At 45.1% G+C, this 20,272-nt stretch overlaps 1 protein-coding gene across 2 annotated transcripts in view; it reads right to left on the reverse strand.

Moving 5' to 3' along the window:
- Window positions 1–4,130: 4,130 nt before the first annotated feature.
- The window catches only part of LOC127592643 (prospero homeobox protein 1-like), a 37,164-nt gene continuing 21,022 nt past the window's right edge, over window positions 4,131–20,272 (reverse strand). For both annotated transcript variants that reach the window (XM_052053571.1, XM_052053572.1), the window contains exon 5: window positions 4,131–8,254. In XM_052053571.1, coding sequence (XP_051909531.1) covers window positions 8,069–8,254 — 186 coding nt within the window. In that variant the 3' untranslated portion in view covers window positions 4,131–8,068. The remainder of the gene's footprint in view (window positions 8,255–20,272) is intronic.

Here is a 20,272-nt window from a genome sequence, read left to right on the forward strand (position 1 = left end):
CCACTAGACTCGGGTTTTAGTGTAGCGGAAGCCAAAACGAGTTTCACTTTCTATCTTAAGTTTCTTGCGACAAGATGCACAGCCTGTTTTAAACACACACTATTGAAATACAATTTCCAAGTGTGTTGCAGGTGTTTTTCCCCCGAGGCCAGTGATCCCCCCCCCCCCCCCCCACAATACATGATTTATGTTGTATCATTTCATGCTTAAATTCAGGGAAAGTGCCCAATCATGTTGCTTGTTTGTGTAAGTATGTGTGTGTTCATTAGTGGCTTTTTTTTTGGTTTGTTTGTGTGGCAAACAAGAGATCCAAGTTGACACAGTGACAGTTCCTCGCCGAGCGACAGAGGGGCCCTGCCATCCAACAACAGAGGCTTTGTCGAGCTGCTCCTCTTGGCTTGTTATGGACTTCCTTCTCTCTCTGTCTCTCTCGCTTTCTCTCTTGCCCTCTTTCGCTCCCTGTTTTGAGCGAGTCCAATTCTTGTCTGAAGTCTTAATTTGGGGCGCTGGCCAGTGGGGAGATGGAAGAGAGGCAAGGGGACCGAGGGACGGAAGAAGAGAGCAGAGAGGAGGTGCAAAGGCGGTGATGGCTGCAGACGGACGGCCCCTTTGTTCCTCCTTTCCCAGGCTCCTCTCTTGAGCCTCCGTGGCTCCAGTTGCATCGGAGCCTTCCATCCCTGAGAGAGAGAGGGAAATCTGTCCAGCTGGAATCTTTCAATTCCGCGAACCAAACACGCACTCACCGCAAGAGTGTGCACGAAAAGAAAGAACAAGGTGATAAATGAACGAGGAGGGACTAGAAGAGATGCAAAAAAATCAGACATTGGGGCTAAGATACACATGTTGACCACTAGGTGTCCACTGCTGCCAGCCAGTTAATGCCAGTGGCTCCGCAGCGGAACACCAGAGCGGCGGATGTTAATTGCAAACGTGCGGGAGTGCTCCATCTGGTTTGTTTTTGATAGATGTACCCCACCAATTAAGGACTTACAATTTCTCCGTCTTTAAATCTTTATTGTGGAGTGCTGGGTTGGTAGAATGTAGTGCCAAGGGACTGAATCCGGGTCATCTGTCAGCATCTTGGTCAAGAAAACCGGCTGGAAATGAAGATGTGTTTTACTTGCGAGGGAAATTGGACCCCAAATATTGGTGTCCCGCCTGGAAGCAAACTGGGGACCGTTTCGATGCGTGGTTGTGAACCGCTTTATCACCATGATGTATTGACCAACTTCGAGACCCCAGTTGTTACGTGGTAACCTTTGGGTTAGAGTTTTGGTCAGTGATTTCCGAGATATCTGTTGGATTAGGATTTGGTTGTTTCCTTTGGGGTGAAAGTTTTACCCAGCATCCCTTGCGTTAAGTGGTAAATGTAGACTGAGGGCGTTGGATAGTATACCAAAGTTTGGGTGGCAGGATTCGAACTGCCCCACACTTGCGATACAATCACTCTCTTTAGCCGTGGGTACATTTAAAATCAAATATTGTTCGGTATTATTGTAAAACAAAACAAAACAATTGTATTATGTTAGATGGTATATACTGTTTTTAGAAGTCAGGGTTCTGGGTTTCAAGTCCTAGTATCAGGTGGCATCCCAAAGGTTAGGGTTTGGGCGGTAGGTAGGGCGAGGTGGTATCTTTAGAGTGGGGATTTGGTTTATAGGGGTTATGTGGTACCACTGTAGGAAAAGCTTCCTGTACTTCATAGTCTTCCTGTTGTGAGATGGTAGTACAACTACAGTGAAACTCCTCTACAACCAAACGTACATGGGCGAAAATACCCCCTACTGTGAAAAAAATCATCACGCATTAACACCATTCCCACTCTCCTGCCCAGCATACAACGGAAAAAAAACCCTGTTGTGTTATACGAAATCTTTTTCTCTGCTCTTGCCTCGTGATGAGATTCACTAGAACAAGGTCGAATCCAACAGCGACCTCTACTGCTTCGTTCGGAAATGGCAACAGTAACCACAACACTGGTTTACACATGCGCAGTAGTCCAGGAAGTATTTTTTATTGTTAGGTTCAGACGCAGCAAGAACGTTGCATTGCTAAAATGGCTACAAAACGGACCTTTGGATGTCAAATAGCTAAGACAAGAAGAGCTCTGACGCTGGAAGAGAGGGTAAAGATGATCAAAATGACATCTGAGATCAAATTTGCTGCAATGAAAAAACCCCCGTTGTGAAAAGTTTCTTGCTGCAAACATAATTTCGTTGTAGAGGAGTTTCACTGTACTACCACAGTATTCCTTTTAGTCCTGCATCATGACGCATTATATAAAAGTACTCCTGAGACACGTTGCGGGCACTCTGTGGCGAATCGAAAAATGTTCTTGAACCTGAGCATGTGATAAGTGACTGCCGGCGAAGGCGGGGTTGGCGTCAGCGGTGGCGGGGGGACCTTGGGGACCGTGTCAACGTTTTCTGTGCCGGAGCAGGGACAAACATTGGGCAAACATTGGGAAAGGCTGGTAGCCTTTTGAGATAGTCGGCTGTTGATCTAAGACTGAGAAGCTAAAGTCCGCTATCTCCCGTCCGATACAACAGCCAAGGTCTTGCTGACACACAGTCACAGAACAAACACGGATACCTGAAGACAATGACCTTTGAACCGCCCCCGCGGTGGAACAAAACAGGAAGCGGCGAAAGTGACTCCGGGCCACTTCCTCCCCTGCGGGGCCAAGAAATGAATCAGGTGGAATGATTGTTAGTCCACGGGTAATAAAAGCCGCGCAAGTGTGCACACATTGTCCAGGAGTGGGTAGCACAGATGTGGTATGTGCGTGCGAACGCGTTAGCCCGCGCTTGCGCGTGCATGAGCGTATAAGGCAAAGAGAGGGAGTCTTCAGATGTAGCGACAGATGGTATTTGATTACAGAGCAGACGGTCGGTGTTGTACAAAGATGCTGTCTCAGCCCCAACCTAAGGAGCCGCTTTAGCCTCCGGTGAAGGCAAAAGCGGAGGGGGAGGCAGGTGGAGGACAAGAGGGAAAAGGAAACAAAAAAAAAAAGAAAAGACTCAAAAGCAAAGAGCGAAGCAAAGACACACAAAAGAAGCAACTCCAAAAATGAGCATCAAAGCAAAAAAAAAAAAAAAAAAAAGACTGTAAAGCGGTCGGACAAGAACAAAAGGAAAGAAAAGGAACAGAAAAGCGGGCCGACGTGGTGGAAAGTACAATAAGGTCATGATGAGTAAACGGGTAAATGATGCACAGAAATATGAGATGTCTAACAAATGAGAACCGTGAGCAAAAAATATTTGGGGAAAAAAGGATAACAAATATTTTGGGATAGACTTTCTTGTGCTACCGAATTCAACCTTAAAAAGTCACAAAATACAAATCCAGGAGATTTTAGCCACCTTATTTCGCAAAAAGAGCCAATTAGAAATTCGTGATGTGACGAGAGGTTTTCAGCCGGTTTGTTTCGCTTCAAGAGAATATTAGAAACACCCGTCACGATTGTTTTATTGATTGCTCTCTGGCTTTAATCGACGGACGGTGTCGCTGTGTTTGTGCGCGCGTATGCTTTGTTATGATAATGATGATGATGATGAATTGATCTCGTCCAACGTGGCCTCCGTCTTTCACGGCACAGCCAGAAATGCGATCGCGAGTGAGTGACTTTGCGTCATCGACGAATTGGAAAATAATCGATTGATCCCAACACGGAACAAAATTTCAAGTGAGAAAATGAAATAAAATCTCCGGGGAAAAAAAACAAAAAAACAAAAACTCACCACCAAACCTGGATGTCAGTTTTTTTTCCTTTTTATTTCCATTTTTTTGAACTCATTTCTCACAAGCTTTGCATATACACTGCACATACATTCAGTTCAGAGAGGGTGAAGAAGGCACGAAAGGCAATTTGACTACTGGTTGTGTTTGGATCGCGACAAAGCAATTCAGAAAGGTGTGGAAGGGGCCGGGGGTAGGGGGGGGGGGAGAATAAGATTCTCAGGAGAAAACACCAAACGACTTCAAACTCATTTTGAGCTTCCGAGGCTATCTTCGGCCCCCGTCGGGAAACAATGAAAAACAGTTTTAAAATGTCCAGTTAGCTGCCAAGACCCTTCCCATGTTTATATATATTTTTTAAATTCACTTTTAGGTAGGATTAAAATTAAAAAAAAAAGTTTGATCTACTTAATGAGATGCAATCCAGCCTTCCCTGGTTGAAAAAGAAACCAACATTGAATAAATTAGGATAAATTAAACCAATAAATTACACACAATCTGCAGGACATAATACACACCAAGAACAAAAATAACCCCCCCCACCCCCCAAAAAAAGCAGCCATAATGGAATATGAGTTGTATTTGACAGCCTGTGTGTCTTAAAAAATGCAATTACTGCACTCTAATAATAATAATAATAATGGTATCATCAACATCATGTCATACAAAAAAAAAAACAGCGTCAACAAAACACTATTTACAGAACGTTGCTAAATTATACAAAGGCTCTCACTTTATAACTCCACCTCATTGATATTTACAAAAGAAATGTGAGTAATAATAATAATCATAATGATGATAATAATAATAATAATAAAAAGATTAACTAGTGAAAGCATAAAGGTGGGGTCGGGGGTGGGGGTGGGGGGGGGGTTACCAAAATCCTTTTCAAGCAGGTCAGCAAACGGATCAGAGGAAATGATGGCGACACGCACGCACGCACGTCGCCAGCGCTTAATGAGAGTCATTTACATGTCAGGATGGCAACTCCCAGGGGTGGGGGAGGTTGGGGGCGAGGGCTGGGGGGGGTTGAGGGGGGGCGGCGCGTTGAGAATTGTGTCACTAACTGGTTCACAGGTTCTCATAATCGGCCTTTTCTCTTGCACTCGCGCACGCACGCACGCACGCACACACACGCAAAATGCAAAGCACTCCGAAAAAAAAAATTCCACAAAAGCACAACAACTTTTCCCCGCCTGTTTGAACCCGGTAGAGGGGGTGAAAAAAAGGTATAAAATCAGCCTCTTCTGTATAAACGTGTCCCCCTCCCATGACACGGGTGGTCCCCGTATTGACAACCACCCCCCCACCCCCCACCAGCCCCCGTTGTTGTTTTTCGACACCCTACAAAGGCTGCTTACTGTCTTCGGGGCTTCTCTCAGCTTCAACTGAAACCAACGGATGCTGGTGCAACTTGAGGGGCACTGACCCCCCCCCCCCCCCCCCCCCGAATAAAAAGCATGGAACACAATTTCTCTCTTTCTTTTTTTTTCCTGAAAGTCTGACAACCCCAAGTTTTTCCACCCCATTTGATTGACCATAGAAAAACTGTACATCTATTCTTTTTATCTTTTTCATTTGTTTTTTTTTAACCGAAACAATATTTACAGCTGCAAAACATTTTCATCTGAAAATGGGATTCCGAGTTTATTTTTCCGTTATTTGTTACATTATTTATCTCACCACCCTCCAGCCCTAAAAAAAAAAACGGAGAAAGAAACAAAGTGGGAAAATTGACAACTAATCGGTCCTAATCTATTAGTAACTCGCTTAACTGGAACAGAGAATTAAACAAAGTCGTTATGAATAACAATTTACGTCCCCGACGAATTTTCACTACATTTTATATATATATATATATGTATATTTCCCCATAGATTTATACTGTACAATACTTAAGAAAAAAAAAGACTAAATATGTAATGTCATCATGTCACGACAAAATTCAAGCAAAATCTTTTTTTTTTCCGTGGCTGGACCTCTTCAGGGCTTTTTAAAGGAGGCGCCAGGAAGCGCCAGGGCGTGGAACTAAATTCACTAGAGTATCCTTTGCTTTTTTCCTTTTGTTTGTGGCATTTTCCAGCCCTCGGCTGCTGCTTTGAGACGTTTCGGGCAGTGAGAAATACATCCGACTCACTCTCTCAGGCCCGCCGATCTTAAGAAGAACGCCGTCTGGGGAGAGAATGAAGGGAGTTGCTCACGTTCTTTCTCTGCCTCCTTTTGTTCCGACTCGAAAAAGTCGGCAGGTTAAGCAACCTGCTCCCTTTTGATCTTTTGTCATTTCTGCAGACGCGCCGGGGGGCCCGCGTGGCCAAGGTGTGTGACACCTTGCGGGCATACGTTAACATCCGAGGGCCGTGTCCGTACACGAGTAGTTTTCTAAAGAATAAATAGATCTGCATTGTCAAAACTGAAATAAAAAATGGCCAAGCGACAGGTAACACTTTCCCAGAACCGTAAGGCGTTGGAACTAGAAGAAAGTCACTTCTGGAAAATGCTCAGTGTCCAATGCAGGAAAAAGAGGATTCATACTTGTGATTCCGTTTGACTATAAAGTTCCAAAACCAACAATGAAAGACGGCATTGAGCTTTATTAAACTAATCTCATACGAAATATTTTTTGTTTTGTGTTTCCCGTGCCCTTATACCTCCAAAAACAATGGTAAAAACAAATGCAGCTTTTTTTTCTTAAATCTTCATTTCATCATACCACAAACGGAGTCACGGTCAGTCTCTGCTGCTGTCAATGCAATTAGGGGGTGGGGGTGGGGGGTTACATCCCAACGAAAACACACGCAGGCTGTCAAACACTTGCCAAACCAAAGCAAGACTTCAGGTCACTATAGCCAATCGGAATCCTGAAAATATTCACGATGCAGAGCCTTTAAAAAAGCAAACAAACAAAAAAGTGTTTGTGGCCTCACCACATTCGTTCTACATCATCTGCTCGTCTATTCCACAGTGGCAGAAACAGCGACGGAGGTCCGGAGTGGAAGATTTTGGAGTTGCGCATCGTCCCTCGCGCCCAGCCTTTTGTCTGCGCTCTTTGTAGTCGCCGAGATCGCCCGCGTCTACCCCTGGGGTAGCGCGCTCACCTCCGACCTCATATTGTTCCTTCCCCAGTGGAGCTGGATCACATAAATGCAGGTGAGCGTCGCAGTGGGATTGGGGCTTGGGGGGCATTAATGACCCTGCTTTTAATTTTTTTTTGTGACTCTTCAATTAGCCATTGTATCCGCAACGCTGTGCTTCACTATTCACCATATATTCAAGTATCAGCTGCTATCGAGATCATATCATCATGCCGTCTTACAATAAAAATTAAATACAAAATGCAGGCATACTTTTGCGCCTCTTGGTGGAAAATAGTGCTAGTATTTATAAAAAAAAATAAAAATAAAAAACGGCACTCGTTTACAGTAACCAGTAGAAAGATCCATACAATTTCAGCCATGTAAAGGTGGCCCGGGGGGGTGAAAAAAAAATCTGCTTCATCACAGTCTCACTGGCCCAGTGCAGGAAACTTTATTAATGTGTAAAAAAAAATTAAATCAATATATACCGCTCAAGGACTAAAATCCCCAGCAACCAAAATTTCAAACAAATCATTTTCAGTGATCGACATAAAAATTAGAATCTTACACAATCTAAACTCTTTTTCAATTCTCTTTATAGGAATAATTTATTATTATTTAGATTTTTTTTGTTTTTCTTTTTGAAGAGGGGACAAACAAATCTTCAAGTGCCAACCTTCAGCAAGCGGTGGTGGCAAATAATAAAATCATCATACACAACAGATGTAATCAATAATAATAATAATAATAATAATAATGTACACCCGATAAACACAATGCCCTACTTGCTCGGGGGGGAAACACTTCAAATAGTATAAACGTCAGTGTTTGAAACCAGTCCAGACTTGCCCCAGTACGTCCAGTCGAGCTCCTCACTCTCTTTGTGCAGCACGGTCGGTCTATGGGGTGGAGGGTGGGGAGGGGGTCAGTTCGTGGATTAGGACCCCCAAGTGGACCGCGATTTTGGAATCTCAACGTCACAAAACAACGTCATCACACACGGTCCCAAAAATCAGCCCAAAAAGTGATTCCAATTTTCAGTTCATCAAGAAAAACAAAACAAAACAAAAAAAATCCCCAAAACACAAAGCAACAACAACCGCAACACAAGAGCTAGGAACGGACGCCGAGGCTTCAAATTCGGGAATGCTACTTCATAACTCATACGTTCACAAAAGAAAAAAGGAAAAAAAGGGGGCAGGGGCAAACGTAAGTGAATAGTGTTGAAGTGGTAAAGGGAAGAAGATGGAATCGCTTTACTCGTGTAGAAGCTCCTGGAGGCAGTTGGGCGACTTGAAGATGTCGGGCACCTCGCTGTCCAGCTTGCAGATCACTTTGTAGATGGCCTTCTTCCACGAAGGGTCCACGTCTTTGCCCGCCACGATGGCGTTGAAAAACTCCCGCAGCGTGATCTCGGCCACTTCCAGGAAGCGATCGGGGACCTGCGAGTCATACAGATTGCCACGGCTCAATACAGGGGTCTTCTCGGGCTGCAGCGATTCAAGATTTGGTTTTCGGATAGCCCGCTGAAAATTGAAGAAACAATTTTTTTTATCATGTCTTACAGGAAATGATCGTAGAGTGAAACTCCTCTACAACAAAACCTTCATGGGTGAAAATTCCCCCCCTAGTGTGAAAAAATCTTCATGCATTAACACCATTCCCACTCTGCTGCCCCCATACAACAAAAAAAAAACCTGTTCCGTTATACGAAATATTTTTCTCTGCTCTTGCCTCCCGACGAGATTCACTTCAACGAAGTCTAATCCAACAGTGACCTCTACTGCTTCGGTCGGAAACGGCAACAGCAATCACCACACTGGCATACACATGCGCAGTAGTTCAGGAAGTATTTGTTATTGTTAGGTTCAGACGCTGCAAGAACGTTGCATTGCTAAAATGGCTACAAAGCGGACCTTTGGATGTCAAGCAGCTAAGACAAGAAGAGCTCCGATGCTGCAAGAGAGGGTAAAAGTGATCCAAATGAAAGACGGAGGAAGCAAAATAAAATACATTATCCAAGAAATTGATGTAAGTGCAAGCGAATGCTGATTATAACTTTCGCAATTTCTTTCCCTTTTTTTCTTACTACACCGACTATATAAAGTGTCAAATAAGTGTATGCTCATACTGTATGCACTATTGGAATAAAAATAAAGAGTACACTTACGTTTGTGTGTGCGTGTACATCTGAGATCAAATTTGCTACAGTGAAAAACCCCCTGTTGTGAAAGATTTCGTGCTGCAAACATGATTTCGTTGTAGAGGAGTTTCACTGTATTTTCTTCTCTAGATTCATTAGAGAGACAATATGGGACAAAAGTGACATAAGAACCACCGTAGCAATTTGGCCGGCTGAAACGGCACTTTTGATGGGGCACATTAATTCGATGAGTAGGCAGGAAAACAAAAAAGTGCCGTGAGTTCTGCTGATGTGATTTGCCATTGTAGAAATAAAATACAGCTCAAGTGAATTCAGTTCAGTTCAATTCATTTTCTGGTCCAACCACCTCTTGGATCTCATTGGCTATTGTGTTTGGCAAGCGTCCCTGTCACTGCTGCCTTATCCGCACAATTACACCGATCCGATCTTAGGGTATGATAAAATCATAAATCCTCCATCCTGCCGACTCAACTTCCTAAAAGCGAGTCGAAGCTTCCACCTGAGAACAGCTACTTCTTGCAAATGTTCTCACAACGCCCACGTCCCTCCCAGCATGACATCTTTATGTCTCACTGTAAAAAAAATATAAATAAATAGAATAAAATACAACCTGTAGGTGGACTCACACTAAACTGAAGGAGAAGTACAGATACTTGTGTCAAAAAAGACTCGTAAAAGATCTGATTCAACGTTTGACTCTGAATGTCTTCATTACAAACACGCGTTTCTTGTATTAACTTAGCACTACACTTTTTTTTCCTCGTACTTTTGAATATTTGCCGTCATCAAGGCCATTGTATTCTTCTCTGGCTCTTGAATAAATCGCAAGTGAGCCGTTCTGTAAGTCTTGTAAGATGCTTCGCCTTTTGACATATCAACATAACGTTATGTCTCACTTTCGAACCCGTTACCGGCGTCACTGTTTATGTCTCTCTCTCTAAAAAAACAAAAAAAGAAACACACAACCCGTGACCAAAAAAAGACAAGAGGCGCAAGTGTCACAGAGGTGCCGGCGAAAGAGGAAGTATGAAATGCTTTCGGAACCGGGAGACACGGCCGGGGGGCCCTTTAGCGGTCCCTGACAGCGGCGCTCAGCCACACCACGCCTGGCAAGGCTCCGCGGCACCTTCCTGCCAGCCAACACGCTGTCACATGCGCCCGCACAAGCGCACACACCTCCTTGTGCCAAGGAGATGACACATCCTGTACGGCGATAGAGGCGACATATTGCACGCTCATACACCCGCCTGGCCGCGGGTTGGCTCAGTCTCCTTCCTCCCGACCGGAGCGTCAGGGCGACGCAGCCTTCAGGGGTCACCTGCTCGGATAATGCTGACTGTCTCCCCGGCCCACCTCACTAAGCACACACACACAAGCCGCGGTATGATGTATCAAAGTACAACTATTTCATTATCATTATTGTCAACAATTGTACCCTTTAACTGTGTCGGTAGCTTAAAATGACAAGAGCACATGAAACTGAAGAAAAAAAACTCTTTCTCTAATGTGGAAATACAAACGGATAAGGTTAGTTTTCAGTCATCATGAGCTGAAAAACATTTTTTGGGTGGGGGGGGGATTCCTCGGTTTACTTTAAGTAGGCCAATGCGTTTTCATACTGTAACCTGAATGCTGTAAGCTAGCTTAATAGCATATTACCAGCAACTTCATTTTTGTTCACGGCCACCTCGCTTAGCGCATACACACGCAAACACACACAAGGCGCGGTAGGATTTGTCAAAGTACAACTACTTCATTATCATTGTAGTCAACAATTGTGCCTATTAGCTGTGTTGGTAGCTTAAATTGACAAGCACATGAAACTGAAGGGAAAAAAAATCTCTAATGTGAAAATACAAACGGATAAGGTTCATTTTAAGTCATTAGCTGAAAAGCATTTTTTTTGGGGGGGGGGGGGGGGGGGTTCTCAGTTTACTTTAAGTAGGGCAACGCGCTTTCATACTATAACCTGAATGCTGTTAGCTAGCTTAATAGCATGTTACCAGCAACTTCATTTTTGTTCTCGGTATCAGAATTATGCTAGTCACTAATGTATTTTATGTTCAAATGGGTTTATAAAATTGCTATAACTGACAGTAGAAATTCATTTTTCCTTTTGTGCTGAAGTACATTTCACTTTTTTTTGTAATTTAACTTTGATACCGGAGTTGAATCTGTGCTACTTTTACCGTTTTTTTTTCAATTTTATTTTATTTTTTAACACAATTATCTGCACTTTGACTTAAGCGCAGAATGTGGCTACTTTTGCCAACTCTGCACTCAATACAGCAGAATACGTTACAGTGCCCCCTGCTCCTCCAGTGTCCTGCAGATACTCATCAGGAGTGTCAGGACACAGCAAGGTTAGCGGCCATTGGAACACGCACACACACATCCCCACTCACACACTGAAGCAGTCATGCCTTTTCGCACATCACACACATGGGACGACAATCTGCCCCCCACGCCCCCACCCCTCCATGTGATGAATGGAGGCTACGAAGCCCGTTAGCCTGTGCCTGTGTACAATGTGTACGCATCAGTGTGAAGGGTGAGTTGTGAATAAGAAGACCCCTCCACCCGTCCCCTGTATAAAAATCCCAATATAACGGTTTGTTTTGGTGGTGTTGGGTGACTACGACCCTGCGCCCAGGAGTGCCGCATTACTAAGAATATTGCCGCATGGAATTTCTCCTGACGTTTTGACTATAAAAGGACAGTAAAACGCTGACTACAAGGAGAATGCAATGTCAAGGAGAAAAGGGTATTGGTATTTTAGATCCTCTTGACGAAGGGAGGTGTCGGCGTGGGGGTCGGTAGTCGCGATGGCGAGGGACGGAGGGGCTGCAAAGAGTCTGAGGACAGAGGGACCGATGTGACAAAACAATTATTCGTGTCCGTTTTTTTCTGGGTTTTTTTTTTTTGTGATGTATGTAAGCTTCAACAGTGTTACGGCACCAATCATCGATCACTCAAAGTATGTCTACTGCAAGGGTCACTGACCTTTTTGAAACGGAGAGCTACTTCTTGGGTACTGATTAATTAGAAGGGCCGCTGGTTTGATCCTGTCATGATCCTGTCCCGTTTTCTTTCCCAGTGTCTGTCAGGAGTGGAGGGCGTTCCCTCATGAGCCCAACCTGACGCTAATCGGGCCTCCTTATGAGCTGCCTATATATACTCTGCTTCACAGACAACTGGCTGTCGGATTATTAGCCTTGCTCACGACTGTGTCCAAGTGCTTGATTTTTTTTTTTTTTATTTTAGATGTACCTCGACATTTTTGCCTCGTAGCTTTTGCCTCGTTTGCTCATATTTTGGTTCTCGTAAATATTCCTTGGTGCGTATTCTCGCTTTGTATTCATTGTGTGTTGGATTGTCTTGTCCTTTTAGTTGACAAGCAATTTACGTTTTCTCACAATAATCATCAAGAAAAGTATAACGAATCCAATCTTCCTAGTCTTTATTAATACCAAAAAAATTTTGGTTCTTCACAACCTGAACAAGATTGGTTACCTGGTCTTCTTTCTCATCTCTCTGCCCCTTAAATACTCCTGATCTTATGTAGTTGAATAATGACATCTGATTTCCTGAGCACCACAACTTTCAAATGTCTCCCTGCCCGTGCTCGACAAAAAAAGAAAAACATTCAATCTCTCCCATTTTTCTTGAAAATGGCCATCTCGTCACCAGACTTTCTCTCCGCGGCAGGTTTTGTAAAAGACATGACGGGGACTGAGCGACAGGATCTCTTTCCTCCCATTTGGTGTCTCTTCAGAATTACTTTTTGCGGAAAGCTGACATGCGCCTGGGCTATAGTAGCCCATAAATGATTAACAATATCAATAAAAAAAAAAATTCCAAGGCGCTGTTATGTGAGAGTGGTGTCAACAGACTTCACAATGCGGTCTAATTCTAAAATCAAAAATTCAAACAAAATCTTTGTAAGGGAGTCATGGGCCTCCGGACGTCGAGTCTTAACTGTTTGTTTGCAACCCTCGTCATGCACCCCCCCTTCCCCTTTCCCCTTCATCACTCTCTCTTGGGTCAGCTGTTGGGCTTTTGTTCCAGAGGCATTGTGGGGGATTATCCGGTGTGGCCGCTTCATTCGCTCTGCTGTCCGCTAAATGGGGCCAATCGCGTGGCACACAATCCTTCATACATATTTCATAGGGCTTTTTAACAAGTTCTCAGCAGAGCCCAAAATTAAAGGACAGATGCACAAAGCGGGAAGGAGACGAAAAGGCAAACAAGGTAACTGAGAGTACAAAGTATTTTCTTTTTCTTGTCCACATGTTGCCTTCAAATAAAAATCAAACCGGCAATATAAAAGAGTAATTTTCTTACACTACAGTGCTGTCCCGCGGGGACCTTCAGGGTCCTTTCGTCGGATCGAAAACTTTATCTTATCAGGTTACAGACCTGAAGAAACATGTACGTTTGCAGGTACACTGCCAAGTGGAGTACCGGAACAGAAATCACCCCCCCCCCACCACCCCACATGGTACAACCTCCATGAATTGTCGGACCCCTGGGTCAATTGTTTGTTCTCTCGAACCAAAACGGGATTCCCGTACTGTATCATTCTGTCAAGAGTTTAAAAGCGGTACATAAGCGGTCCGCCAACCCCACTGACAAGCTGTTGTAGCCACAAAGTGCAATAAAGTCCATTTTTTGGAGACAATCTGAAGCTGTCTGTTTCTGTCTGAGGACAGGCCTTAGAGTCTGCAGTTTCTTTGGATAAAATGAACACGGACAGACCAAAATAATTGATTGCCAAGTCTAGTTCATGTTGTATGCCCCTGTCCACAAGTCCACAGAAGCAGTCCCCTTTTAAATTCAGTACCACCCAATTCTAGACCAAGTCTGAAAAGACGTTTAAAAACGTCTTTGGGAGTGAATGAGTTCAGGGAACCACCCCAAACTTAAACACTAAGACTAACCAACTGATGCCGTCCGTCCACCGTAATCTATGGCCATAGCATGTAGTCCGTAGTCCCTTTTGATCAATTGCCAGGTCCAGCTATGGTTGGAGGCCATACCGTAACAATACGACTCGAGAGGATCTTTGTAGCTGGTCCATGTTGGGTAAATACCAATCAAGGGAAAAGAATGGCGGGCAAGATAGATGAAAGGAAAAAGAGGGGTCTTCTCCGACCAGGCAGTTAATCACTCTCATTCACTGGCTCTTCCCCCCCTCTACCTCCTCTCTCGTGACAGGTTGCTTTGAGACACAAGGATAAGCTCTTTTTTTTCAGAGAGAGGGAATCGGATTTCCTGCTTTTTGATGAGATAATAAAATATGACGGCGGACAATAGGAGCCTGTGGACGGCTTGCTGGGAGCTATTCACTCCAGCCATGGCACTCTGTCTTAAGACTGCTTAGACAAACGTTTCGAAAGGGAGCCTGGGGCCCGAAAGCCTTCATGCTGGGGCTACTGTTACACACCCGGCGTGTGTGTGTGTGAGAGTGACTGTCTTTCGGCATAGCCTGAGAAATCTCCTCTCTCTTTGGTGACTCAGGGTTAGATGTTTGTTTGCTCAACGTGTTTCTCCCCCTTGCTTTTGGGAACTGTCAGGAGATGTATTGCACCTTCTATTTACACAGCATTGGCCAAACAAGACAAGACCCTGGAAGATAAGGCCGTGCTGGTATACGTGAGTGTTTGTGTACTGTATAGCCTTGAAGGATGAAATGCAGGGACATGACACAGACCCTGGTGATGGCCGGCCAGGTTAATTCCTAACCCTAACTCCGGCTGGGAATACTCACGCTTCTCATGGCTTTTTCTCTCGCTGTATGTTTGTAAATTCTGGAGGGACTGATCAGTGACTTAGCATTTGTATTGGTAACGTAAGACTGCTGTGAGGGGAAACATTTTGAAACATGCTAAAAATGCTATGAACTTTTTGAAGCCATAAAACCATGTTCAATGTCCTGACCAAGACCGAGCTAGAGCGAAATCGTTATTAGTTAACCCCACGGTGAAGCAAATACCAGAAGACCAGCAGACTATAGTATCGGAAGTCTTGGTCTACAGCAGAGGTCTGAAACTTAATTGATGTGGGGTATCTGGGGTTAGCGTCTGGGTCCCGTTAAGTATTCCACAAAAAAGAAGTTCACGTTTTCAAAACAAATACAATAAGTACATTAGTCTCAATCTTTTTGAATACAAGTTTGGGACATGAGACTGGTCGTCTCACTCATCTCACTCTAGTACTTTGCATACTGTAAGAGTTGGTTGAGTAATGACTTCTGATTTATTGAGCACTGCAACTTTGTGCATTCACGATATGTTGGGGTGCCCCGTGCTAAACGACCAGAAACATTCGGTCTTCTGTTTTTTCTTAAAATTGGCTGTTCTTGTCACCAACCTTTGTCTTGATGGCAAGTTTTGAAAAAGACATCGATCTTTTTTAAATGCAAGGGGAGTCGTAGTTGTAAACTAAATCTAGGAATGGTCGTCAGTCAATTACAGGGCGCGTGGAGTTAGTTTTCAAAGGTCGATCAACGGCGACAAATGGCCAATTTATAGCTGTATGTTATTGTGCTAGTGTGTTGGAGTGAAAGTTGAACAGGCCAGTTGCACTGAGTCAAAGCAGAACTTCCCGAACCTTCGCACACTCTCTCTCTCTCTCTCTCTCTCACGCACAAGAACACATAGTCCCCTTTTGCCTCCCATATCTGTTCCGATCAATAATCTACAAAGGCCTCGATAAGTCCTTGGCCCACACTGTCACTTTGGACAAACAAAACCCATGTCCCCTGTCTTTCTGCCCCTTGCTGTGCTCGTCCGCAACCACTGATAAGACTCGGGCCACGGATGAAGAGTCCAACTGCAGCGCAGAGTCCTTGTTTTTTACCCTCACCCGCCCTCAAATGCTACATTGTCTGCAGCTAAGATTCCCCTCAGCTCCTCAGCAGAAAGTCTTCGGTGAGCCCTGGGACAGGAAAGGGGCCTTAAAGCTGAGCAAACATCAGCCACCCTCAGTCCGCTGATAGCCTTGAGAATGCTGAAACCCTTGAGGCGCTTCTGCGTCCGCATATGTGTATGTGTGTGTCTCCTGCCTGTTTGTGAGACTGAGCAGAGGTAGCCCATTCACCGCTCACCGAAGTTCACAGAGTCAATGGCGGCACAGGGTCAAAGACACACAGGAAGCGGTCGCACTGCTGTCCCCATTTTCCCTTCTCGTTCCTCCTCAATTCAGACCCCCACTGGTCCGACCGGGCATTTGAATTTCTGTCTGACGGTTCTTATTATTGTCCGTCTATCCATCCGTCAGTAATTTTGACATTGAACCAAAGTGGGCCTGTGATTGAGCCTTGGGGAACACCACGGCTTTTCAACTGTTTTTTCCCCCTTCTTTTCTACTGTGCTAATTCGGCATTGCAGCACGTGATGGAAATGTGTGGAAGAGTATCATGAAATATCTTTGACCCGAGTATCAGCGCAATGTGGAACACCACTCGAGTCTATCGAGCTCTGCCCCTCTGTTGGTGAAGTAAGCGGAATTTATATGATGACTGGAACCGGTATTCTATGCTAACACAGTTGGGAAGTCAAAAACGATATTTAGAATCTCATAAAAAAACGGTTAAGTACGGCAGTTAACTGAGTGTTCCTTTCTTGTGATGTGTGACCACGGATTCTTGCGTCTCGATATTGCACCTCAAAACCTCGTATCTCGGTCATCCGCGGACCTGCTGGTCTTTTTAAAAACAGACTTTTTCTCACTTTTATACAAGCAGAAAAGCCACTTTGCAAGCTGTGAATATGCTTAACGGTGGTTGAGTTGATGAGGCTTTTGAGGAGGAAAGCATTAAGGACTGAATTTGAAACGGCAAAGGAACCCCAGAAATTAAGAGTTCAATCCCTGGGGGGGAGAGCGACTACAATGAATTGGGGGGTCACCAAGTCGTGTAATGGAGTGGGGGAGGGCGGCTCTGAGGGTCAGCAAGTCAGGGAGAGGGAGCAAGCAGGAGGCGGAAGGGAAAGAAAGGAGCAAGGGAGTCTGGAAGATGGGAAGAGGACATCTGGAGAAGGGAGCTTGAGAAAGAATAGACGGGGAGGAAGAAGGGGGGAGTAAACGATAAATGATGGCGAGCGAGGGGAGTAAGACGTTGGGGTGCAGGTTGGAGTTTGACGAGGAAAGAAAGTGGGAATCATGCATGGAGTCAGACAGAGGGTATAAGGAGGGGGTGTACGACTTGGACACATCTGCACCTCTGATACACGCCCTGGTCATTTTGGCATTGGTCCCAACACCACGCTTCATTAGTCTCACACACACACAGAGGGAGGGGGACCAAAATGGTCCAGGAATAATGACATAATCAGCAGCTGTGCCACTGAGCAAGGTGACCAGGGACAGAAGGAGGAAGGAAGGAAGGAAGGAATGGGGGGCGGGACACAGGGATGATGGTGGGGGGGCACATGGAAGGAGGGACACTCACGAATTGGGCAAATGCAATGTGCGGAAGCAGGTAATACCGTTAAGCGATTCGGCCTTACTCGCACCGACCTCTCGACACAAATAAGCTCAGTTCAGTCAACACACACATGGGGAACCGCCACATGGTGAAGAAAAGAGCTGTCAGGCGACGTCAAGTGGGGGGGGGGGGGGGTTCTCAATAGCCCCCGGCCATTCACCGAGAAGCAGATGATGCCCCTCGCTATTCTTTTTTCCTAGCTGAACTGATGTCCCCAGGACAATTCAAAGGCCTGAAGATTCGGCTTCCGCGTGATGCTTTTGCTTTATTCGATAGCAATTAATTCCTAATGCTAATGTCATCGCTGTATTTTTAAGACGGTAACCTGACTAAAAATAAATTCTTCCAAAATTCAAAGCCTTAACCCTTCCATCCACCCTGTAACCTGCTAACATGGTAAGCTGTCAAATATAGTGACCGCTGTCCCTCAACCGGTTACGAAGAAAATGGACGGTCAGAACTTCGGCACTTATTAAAGTCGACTGCTTCGTTTTAGGCTACGTATAAATCTTGCTAGCAGCTTGAAAAAGACAAACTCCATAAGTCATTTTAATGAACTTGACAAACTGCCCTCGAAAAGATGTTTTTGGAGTGTGAGTGGAAGATGTCTTTCCTGTCTTGTTGGAGCGCGTTTCGTGCACCTTTTCTCAAGCCCAGAGGAGATGCAGTCGGTGCATGTAAAGTACATCAACATACAGGAATGTGTATGCCAGCGGCATATTGTATTGCGTTTATTTTCGGCAGCTCTGAACTTAAATCTATAGCACCATCTTATTCATCTCAAAGTTTTATCAGATTTTTAAAAATATATATTTTTTCTTGTCTCTGGTCAACCCCTGCGAGTCCCAACTGTTAGCACATCTCGGTGAGTCCGTGTCTGACTCTACTATATTTGCGCAGATTCCCCTTGCGTTCTCCTTGTCCACCCGCCGTCACCTTTTCACCTCCGATTCTCCGAGGTCAGACTTTGGTCAAAGTCCCCCCACCCAACCCCCCTCCACTATTCCACACAGACCGTGTCCTTATGTGGCGACAACACCCCCTCCCCACCTCAGCTCCTTTAAAGAGCGAATAAGAAAGGCTGGGGATGGCGGGAGCGCGGAAAACCGGCGTCGGAACAAATGTAGTCCCCGAGAGGGACGTGAAGAGGGAGGATAGAGGGAGGAACGGAGGGGGAAGGAGAGGTGAAGCGCACAATGCACCGGGGCACGGCGGTTGGACACACAGCATCTGCTCTTGGCTCTCCCGTAATGGATGGAGAGGCAGAGAGAGAAGGGGAAGACGGGGGGGATGGAGGGACAGCAGGTGGAAGAGGAGGGCAGCAAATTGCCCCCCCAAAAAACGAAGGAAATGTGAAGATCCTCCGTGGTAGTCCACGGAAGTCCAACTCGAGATCCAAATTATCGCCCTTCGTGTCATGTCGTTATTATGCGGCCTGTAGAAAGCCACAAATTAAAAATTTGACTGCTGGGGCAATTATGTGATACGTCAGGATGATGATGAGAGTTTCCATATGGAAAATACAAAAGGTTAGCGAATGAAATTTCACCAGGCCCTACAAGATAGACCCCGCATGGATTATTTCTTCTAGCAATTTTCTTGACCTCTTCAGTCCCATTCTTTCAATATTCTGCCCTAAAGGGCTGGATAAGTCTTCAACGAATCATAAATTCATCTAATTGTCACTGCCGAAGAAGTGAGCGAAGGAATACTGTACAATGTACATGATCACCATTGCTGTTTTGAGAGTCTTGAGAGAACAGGGGTGTCTAACTCATTTTTGTCGCGGGCGACTTTGGAGTTACGTCTACACTCGGTGGGCCATTATGAGACTGAAACCACAAAAATGTTTCATCGCATTAATACAGATGGCAATTTGACATTTTTTTTCATCCAAGTTGACACGCATGATTTTCTTTCGGCTGGGCCACATAAAATGATGTCGCGGGCCAGATCTGGACCCCGGGCCTCGAGTTTGACACCTCTGCTTTAGAACCTTTTATTTTCAACTTTGCTGTCTGCTGCCAGGTTGGCATTGCAAATGAGAATTTGTTCTCAAATGCCTTCCACTCACGTCAATACTTTTCTGTGACTCCTCCAGTCTCTCTGTTCCAACCTGCTGATGATAGTCTGACACCCGAAGCTTTCATTTCCTAAAAAGAATACAATCTATTGGATAGAAAGTCTTCAAACGAAAAGATTTAAAAGAGGCGGACGTTTCATCGGAACCGTTGATGCACAAGATGAGCGCTTTGTTTTTACGTCAACATCAGATCTGGAATAGTTGAACCAAAATACGTGCGCGGGTGGAAGAAAGAGGAAGAGGGGGAAACTCAAAACTGGGCTGTGCTGTCACCACTTTCGCCGGTATCGTCCTCTCTCAAAGAGATCACAGTAACTTCCTCTTTTAAATGGCCCTGTGTGTACATGTGTGTGCGTGCGTGAGATTGAGGAAACTTGGCTCAGTCGGTCCGATGGAAATTTGAGAGTTTCCCAGAGCCATCATAAAACTGTCTTTTTATCAGACGCCCCGCACCCCCTCGCAGCCCCTCCTAGCCATTACCAGGTCACACACATTCCTGTCTCATGAAAGATGATGAGTGTTGTCATTTGGGGGGGGGGGGGGGGGGGGGGGTTCAAACAGACAGAAGGGAAAAGGGGGGTTTGGGGGGTGGGTAGGGGGTACAAAAGGAAAAAGGGATGCTAAGCGAGAGTTTTCACTTCACATGAAAGCGTCGCCCGCTCAAAGTCAAGGCTTTTTTTTTTCCGGCAGAGGGTCGCACTTTGATGGCGGCGGACGTCGGTGAA

This window comes from Hippocampus zosterae, chromosome 19, assembly GCF_025434085.1.
Source record: "Hippocampus zosterae strain Florida chromosome 19, ASM2543408v3, whole genome shotgun sequence".
NCBI classification, from domain to species: Eukaryota; Metazoa; Chordata; class Actinopteri; order Syngnathiformes; family Syngnathidae; genus Hippocampus; species Hippocampus zosterae.